Source organism: Urtica dioica, chromosome 6 (assembly GCF_054948205.1).
Source record: "Urtica dioica subsp. dioica isolate 48M chromosome 6, U.dioica_male_clone48M_v1_H2, whole genome shotgun sequence".
Classification (NCBI taxonomy): Eukaryota; Viridiplantae; Streptophyta; class Magnoliopsida; order Rosales; family Urticaceae; genus Urtica; species Urtica dioica.
Window position 1 is genome coordinate 39,378,371 of NC_142761.1, and position 8,796 is coordinate 39,387,166.

The 8,796-nt window shown below is 33.4% G+C and overlaps 1 protein-coding gene across 1 annotated transcript; it reads right to left on the reverse strand.

Annotated features, from left to right (window-relative positions):
* Positions 1 to 7,567: 7,567 nt before the first annotated feature.
* On the reverse strand, positions 7,568 to 8,479 carry LOC149394050 (uncharacterized). Its single transcript, XM_089617513.1, has 4 exons — positions 8,393 to 8,479; positions 8,191 to 8,312; positions 7,969 to 8,090; positions 7,568 to 7,891 (listed from the first exon to the last, which is right to left on the reverse strand). The coding sequence occupies exons 1-4, from the start codon at positions 8,442 to 8,444 to the stop codon at positions 7,729 to 7,731; spliced, it is 459 nt and encodes a 152-aa protein (XP_089473639.1). The 5' UTR covers positions 8,445 to 8,479; the 3' UTR covers positions 7,568 to 7,728.
* Positions 8,480 to 8,796: the final 317 nt, after the last annotated feature.

Below are 8,796 nucleotides of genomic sequence, written 5' to 3' on the forward strand. Positions count from 1 at the left end.
TGGGTCAAGCTAAGACGATAATTTAGTTTATAATCTAGGATAAGAAAGATAATATTTGTAGACAAGAGGGAGGAAACCTATTCTTTCTAGAAAGGGTTTTATCGGAACTCTATGTTTCTGTATTCAAGATAGAGACTTGTTCTTATCATCTCTCTTGTTTTTCTCTGGCTGTTGTTGTTTTCTTGTTGTTGTTGCAAATGGTGGAGTTTCCCTTCTATTTATAGAGAAAAACTATTTGCGAGTTCCAATTTTGCCCTTCCTAGATCTGTATAATTACAGCTATAAGAATAGTAAAGCACTCCTCTCCAAATCTAAAAATATTTCCCTCAATTGGATTGATTTCCACCAAAATCAATCCATTTATTTCATAATCATGTGTTTAATTTGCATGTATCAACAATTGTCCCCCTTTGTGTTGTAAAGTCGATATTTTATAAATGTAGACTTTAAAACACAAAGTGTTAGTTATTTTATTTTTTCGAACATTTTTTTTATTATAATCTGTAAGCATTTAATTGGTCATGTTTGTACCAATATGTCAAGTCCAAAAATTTAGGTCAAGACTATATGTTTGACAAATTTTGTAGCGAGACGTCGAGTCCAAAAATTTAGGTCAAGACTGTATGTTTGGCAAGTTTTGTACCAGTATGTCGAGCCTAAAAATTTAGGTTAAGATTGTATGTCTGGAAAATTTTGTACGAATATGTCTAGCCTAAAAATTTAGGTCAAGACTGTGTATATGATAATATGTTTTTTACCAAAAGGAGTTATTGAAAATTTGTGGCCAATAAGAGCTCATGAAAAGATTATGTGCATGGCTCTGAATACTTATGATGTATATATCATAATATTGTATGTGTGAGGCATTATTGGCCTGATAAGGAAATTTGTTCCAAATGATTAGCCCAAGAAAAAACTGTGTAATTGGCTTTGAATATTTATGATGTATGTAATTGTAAACATCATAATATTGTATGTGTGAGGCATGATTGGTCTGCTAAAGAAATTTGTTCACAATGAACAAAATTAGTTGTGTGGCTAATATTATATTAATGTACGTATGTACATGCGGTGTGTTTTGCTATGCTCTGTTTGCTTCTCTTTATTTTTTTCCTTCAATTTGTGTCGCTAAAGATGGTCGATAATGCGCAAACTTGTTTTGATGGTAGGGTGATTCAACCTAAAAGATGTTATAGCATCCGCTGCTAGCGCGGTGTTGGTGCCTCCCAATGATTCTAGGCAAGATATAGTTGTAATTATGATTTTGGCTAAAGAGTCACAAAATCCAGGAAGCTCGAGTGGTATAAAACAAAAAGTATTGGTGAATTCTTTGGAAGATAGACTTGGTACAAGCAATTATCAATTTCTCTAGAAAAATTATTTAATTCAGTAAAGGAATGCTTTATTATAAAACTTAATTCGGGGGTTAAACGATTTATGTGTGTTGTTGAAGGCATAATAAATAATATGATCAGTTCAAAGGTGATTTTCCTTCAAAGTGACGAGTGACATGGGATATACCTGTCTCATGAGATGAATCTATGTTCATATCGTCGCTCATATCTTAAATAATCTTCCAATGGTTGTTTAATTTCTCTCTTTTGTGTACAATAACATTGAAGAGAGGTGACTTTAATGATTTGTATTTCATTAAAGAGCTTTAGCCATATAAAATGAACGATACTTGTCATAGAGTTGGGAAGTGATTTATTGACGTTACAAAATTATAACTATCGTGAAACAAATATTTATTTTATGTTTTGAGTAAGAATGTGGGAATTTTTTTTTATCAAATGCGGGGATTTACGTGTTGTGATATTTCGCTCTCAATAATTTTATGTGTTCTTAATATATATATTTTGTAATAATTATGTGTTTGTACAGGATAGTTGGTCTCCCTTTTTTATTTGAAATTTGCCTCTCTTTTTGTTGTTGTGTAACTCTATTTTTTTTTTTTTGTTGTTGTTGTAGTGGCAGCCCTTCAACATGTTCTCTTTGAGCTCCATTTTTTTGTTGTGTAATTCAACTCTCCTTTTATAGTTGTAGTGACAATCCTTTCACATTCTCTTTTTTAGTTGTAGTAGCAATCCCTTCATATTCTTTTTGAAAGCCATGTTTTTCATATTTTAGGTGTACGTTTTTTTTCTTCACCATTTCAACTTTGTCTTGTATCAAAGTTCATGTGTATACAAATAGCTTTTTTATTTTATTTTAATGAACGGTGGAATTTGTGTCGTTCTTGTATCAATTTCATAGACAGACCGACTGAGGATTCGTAGTAGTATTTTATTAAAAGCTTCAGCTGGTCCATTCCCTTGAGGATAGTATCGAGTGGACTTGTGGTGACAAATGTTGTAGTCCTGGAGTAATTTTTGTACGATTTGGCCTACAAACGGTGTACCATTGTCAGTAATGATACGATGCGGGATTCCAAATCTGCATATGATATGTTCTAATATAAATGTCGCTATCGTTGGTGAGGTGGCCTTTTTAAGGGGTATTGCTTCAGCCCATTTTGTGAAACACTATGTTGCTGCCAAAATCCATGTTCTTCCCTTGGATGGTGGCGAGATGGGGCCAACGAGGTCCAATGCCCATGAATGAAATGGCCATGGAGAGGAGACGGGTCGTAGAGGCACTGACAGGGCATGGATTTTGTTATTAAATATTTGGCATTTGTAACATCTCCTTACGTATTCTGTCGCGTCCCTTTCCATAGTTGGCCAGTAGTAACCCATTCGTAGAAGTTCTTCGCTCAATTTTTTTCCTCCTTGGTGTTCACCACAGTCACCCTCATTAACTTCTCTCATGATATCCTCGCATTCACCAGTACTCAGACACCCATAGAGCCAAACCACATTTCTTCTAAGCGAGGTGTTTTACGGAGGTTTGAAAAGTGATTGTATATGAAGATTCCTTCAAAACTTCGATCGTGACGAGTAGATGAGATCTCTATGTTTTCAAATAAAAAAAACACGTCTTCGGTCGAGTAGTCTTACGAAGGAATCCCCAGCGGAGACGCCATTGTTCTTAGTGGGTCAAGGAAAGACGATAATTTAGTTTATAATCTAGGATAAGAAGGATAATATTTGTAGACAAGAGGGAGGAAACCGATTCTTTCTAGAAAGGGTTTTATCGGAACTCTATGTTTCTGTATTCAAGATAGAGACTAGTTCTTATCATCTCTCTTGTTTTTCTCTAGTTGTTGTTGTTTTCTTGTTGTTGTTGCAAATGGTGGAGTTTCCCTTCTATTTATAGAGGAAAACTATTTGCGAGTTCCAATTTTGCCCTTCCTAGATCCGTATAATTACAGCTATAAGAATAGTAAAGCACTCCACTCCAAATCTAAAAATATTTCCCTCAATTGGATTGATTTCCACCAAAATCAATCCATTTATTTCATAATCATGTGTATAATTTGCATGTATCAACAATTGTCCCCCTTTGTGTTGTAAAGTCGATATTTTATAAATGTAGACTTTTAAAACACAAAGTGGTAGTTATTTTATTTTTTTGAACATTTTTTATTATATTATGTAAGCATTTACTTGGTCATGTTTGTACCAATATGTCAAGTCCAAAAATTTAGGTCAAGACTATATGTTTAACAAATTTTGTAGCGAGACGTCGAGCCCAAAAATTTAGGTCAAGACTGTATGTCCGGGAAATTTTGTACGAATATGTCTAGCCTAAAAATTTAGGTCAAGACTGTGTATTTGGTAATGTGTTTTTGACCAAAAGGAATTGTTGAAAATAATTTGTGGCCAATAAGAGCTCATGAAAAGATTATGTGCATGGCACTGAATACTTATGATGTATATATCATAATATTGTATGTGTGAGGCATTATTGGCCTGATAAGGAAATTTGTTCCAAATGATTAGCCCAAGAAAAAACTGTGTAATTGGCTTTGAATATTTATGATGTATGTAATTGTAAACATCATAATATTGTATGTGTTAGGCATGATTGGCCTGCTAAAGAAATTTGTTCACAATGAACAAAATTAGTTTTGTGGCTAATATTATATTAATGTACGTATGTATACATGCGGTGTGTTTTGCTATGCTATGTTTGCTTCTCTTTATTTTTTTCCTTCAATTCGTGTCGCTAAAGATGGTCGATAATGCGCAAACTTGTTTTGATGGTAGGATGATTCAACCTTAAAGATGTTATTAGCATCCGCTTCTAGCGCGGTGTTGGTGCCTCCCAATGATTCTAGGCAAGATACAGTTGTAATTATGATTTTGGCTAAAGAGTCACAAAATCCAGGAAGCTCGAGTGGTATAAAACAAAAGGTATTGGTGAATTCTTTGGAAGATAGACTTGGTACAAGCAATTATCAATTTCTCTAGAAAAATTATTTAATTCAGTAAAGGAATGCTTTATTATAAAACTTAATTCGGGGGTTAAACGATTTATGTGTGTTGTTGAAGGCATGATAAATAATATGATCAGTTTAAAGGTGATTTTCCTTCAAAGTGACGAGTGACATGGGATATACCTGTCTCATGAGATGAATCTATGTTCATATCGTCGCTCATATCTTAAATAATCTTCCAATGGTTGTTTAATTTCTCTCTTTTGTGTACAATAACATTGAAGAGAGGTGACTTTAATGATTTGTATTTCATTAAAGAGCTTGAGCCATATAAAATGAACGATACTTGTCATAGAGTTGGGAAGTGATTTATTGACGTTACAAAATTATAACTATCGTGAAACAAATATTTATTTTATGTTTTGAGTAAGAATGTGGGAATCACTTAGAGAGATGTGATGGTTCTTGTGTTCTCATACGAGCCCAGAGAGCCAAGCCACATTTCTTCTAAGCGAGGTGTTTTACGGAGGTTTGAAAAGTGATTGTATATGAAGATTCCTTCAAAACTTCGATCGTGACGAGTGGATGAGATCTCTATGTTTTCAAATAATAAAAACACGTCTTCGGTCGAGTAGTCTTACGAAGGAGTCCCCAGTGGAGTCGCTATTGTTCTTAGTGGGTCAAGCTAAGACGATAATTTAGTTTATAATCTAGGATAAGAAGGATAATATTTGTAGACAAGAGGGAGGAAACTGATTCTTTCTAGAAAGGGTTTTATCGGAACTCTATGTTTTTGTATTCAAGATAGAGACTTGTTCTTATCATCTCTCTTGTTTTTCTCTGGCTGTTGTTGTTTTCTTGTTGTTGTTGCAAATGGTGGAATTTTCCTTTTATTTATAGAGGAAAACTATTTGTGAGTTCCAATTTTTCCCTTCCTAGATCTGTATAATTACAGCTATAAGAATAGTAAAGCACTCCACTCCAAATCTAAAAATATTTCCCTCAATTGGATTGATTTCTACCAAAATCAATCCATTTATTTCATAATCATGTGTATAATTTGCATGTATCAACAATGTCGCCATTGTTTTTAGTGGGTCAAGCTAAGATGATAATTTAGTTTATAATCTAGTATAAGAAGGATAATATTTGTAGACAAGAGGGAGGAAACTGATTCTTTTTAGAAAAGGTTTTATCGGAACTCTATGTTTCTGTATTCAAGATAGAGACTTGTTCTTATCATCTCTCTTGTTTTTCTCTGGCTGTTGTTGTTGCAAATGGTGGAGTTTACCTTCTATTTATAGAGGAAAACTATTTGCGAGTTCCAATTTTGCCCTTCCTAGATCTGTATAATTACAGCTATAAGAATAGTAAAGCACTCTGCTCCAAATCTAAAAATATTTCCCTCAATTGGATTGATTTCCACCAAAATCAATCCATTTAGTTCATAATCATGTGTATAATTTGCATGTATCAACATACGGCATCGTACATTATAATTATAATGTACGATAAAATTCATACAAATTATAATGTACATTATAATTATAATGTATCGTATCTCATCGTACGGCATCGTACAACATCGTAAGTTATAATTTTATCGCACATTATAATTTGTATGAATTTTATCGTACATTATAATTTGTATGAATTTTATCGTACATTATAATTATAATGTATCGTATCTCATCGTACGGCGTCGTATAGCATCGTGCGTTATAATTATAATGTACATTATAATTTATATGAATTTGATCGTACATTATAATTATAATATATCGTATCTCATCGTACGGTATCGTATGACATCGTACGTTATAATTATAATGTACATTATAATTATAACGTACGATGTCGTACGATAATGTACGATGCTATACGATAAAATTCATACTTTTTGGGCATTTTAAACGGAAAAAGTCAAATTCACGTAAAATTTTGTTATTCTATGTTATCATAGCTCGTCGGATTCCCTCGTATCTCATTGAATTTAGTTATATCTCTTTGGAATCGAGTGTGAAAGATCGAATGAGGGATTGAGAAGATATCTCAAGTGAAATGAGTGTATTTGTTCAAAAGGGTATTTGTGTCCGAAATTAGGACAAAAGTCTATTTTTAGATATTTTTAAAGTGTGAGGTCTAATCCTGATATTTTATTAACTTTTAGGTTTATTTTATGAAATTTCTCAAATATAATAGCTCGAAACAAGGTTCAACAATGATCGAGATCTAATAAAATTTTATAAAGCTACGCTGAACGATTGAAATCTAATAAGATTTTTATAAGGCGGCATTGTAAAGTCGGTGAGATCGTAAATTAAATCAGACCATTGATTCTTAGATCAACAGTCTAATTTTAAATGGTTTAAATTTCACCGATTTGATCCGATCTAAAATATATAAGTCGTGGTCTAAACTGGATCGGACCGATTAGTATTTGAAAAAGATAATTAAGAAATATGTTTAAAACGATCCAAAACGGTCCAAAAGTGAACCGGACCGATTACTATCTATAAAAATATAAATAAAAAATTTGTCGACATAAAACGGTCTAACGATCTGAAACGATCCGATTTAGAATGGTCTAACACATTTGATATAGTCTAAAGCGGATCAGACCATTTTAACCAGTTTTGGTCTTGTCCGATTTTTTTTCGTTTTTCATCCGGTTCGGTTTAATGTTTTGTAAACCATTTTGACCAATCCGATTTAGTTTTTTTGACCGATTTTAGATCGGATCGGACTGTGCACACCCCTAGCTGACACACTAGTACAAAATATATCATCAGGTGCGACTTTTTTCGCACCTGAAAGTGCAAAAGTCGCACCTGAAAGTACTTTCAGGTGCGACTTTAGATGCGACAAAGTCGCACCCGAAAGTCCGCACCTGATAATCCTCTTGAGCATCAGGTGCGACTAGTCGCACCTGAAAGTCTTGACTATCAGGTGCGACTAGTCGCACCTGATGCTCTTTATCTTTTTAAAAAAAAAATTAATATGCTGATTATATATTACAATATATAATCAGCATATTAAAACTAATCAAAACTAATTTCATTATATTCCTAATTGATAAATTACAATATATTTTAATTTTAATTTATTTAAACTGTTTGTAGCATATACCCTCTTGAGGCTCTAATTAGCAAGTATTTTTCGAAGCTAAAAGCAGCAAGAAATTATACAAGCATGTTCATTATTTGATTACATAGATAGCATAAAAAATAGAGAAAAAATGATCGAGAATGTTATGGTTTGTGTAATCGAGAATGATCGAGAATGTAGATATTACAGATGGTACCACCGAACTTCTATGATAATTTAACTTCGATTTCTGGAGATTCTAGAACAAGTGATTTAAGTTCTCCGTAATAGAGCTCTAATTGATTCTGCTCCGATCCACCCTATTCTTTGACTTTTTTCGCCACAAGAGAATCATTAAACAATCTCAAAGCCTCTATCGTCGAAACAGAACGTGTAGACTCGTATAATTTCTTAAACCCGTTTCTCTTTTCAACCCTATCGACCAATTTTTCCTTCAACTCCTCCGGAAGTAAGGCGAAAGCACTTCAAGACATAAATTTACCATAAGACAAATAAATAAATAAACTGCGAAAAATGTTAAGTTTGAATATATTTTATACCTGGTAACACCTCGAACAAGACCCCATTTGTTTCCATCAGAGACTGATTGCTTGAAGCCGATATTAAATCCCTCTTGCGCCGCAGATTCTTTTCCAGCTATAACACCATCGTGATATCCAGCCTAGAAATTTCATTAAAAAATAAATAACTACTTAATATATCACTGTCTAGAAACGGGAAGAAGTTATTAGAAAAAGTAAACTTTAGCTGTCAAAAGATACCGTGTGGAATTGATCGCGTCTTCGCTGCCATTCCCTGTCCAGATCAGAAGATCTCTCGACTTCCTCGTCGGAACCATCCCAAAGGCAATCGTCATCGAAAGGCAAATCGTCTTTATCTTTATCTGTAAGAAAATATTTCACATTCTCAAGTTGAAGGATAAGTCATAAACAAAGCAGTTGAATGAAGTCGCAGAAAACAAACTACGGGAAATTATCTTCATCTGAGTCGAGTTAAATTGATAAAGGCTCGTCATGATTTCTTGTTTTCTTTTCTCAGAGTAATCAGTTAAGTATGTCGACAACCTTCACTTTCTATGAAGCTATAAGTGCTTTATTATCAAGCATGGTGGTTAGGGAACATGATTAGGATTCGTTTACAAAGAGAACAAAGAGAAAAAGTAACCTTGTCTTATCACCAACCAACTCCAATAAAGTTGTAGCTCAAAATGATATGAAACAAAGATAGCCGCACAACATCTCAGAATGAAAATTATTTGGAATTCAACAAGTTTTACAAAATAACATAAAATATCTTACATCTACTTGAAGTGTAATTTTTGCGATAAGACTATCAAATGAGGCTCGGGACTAAACACTAATCACAAA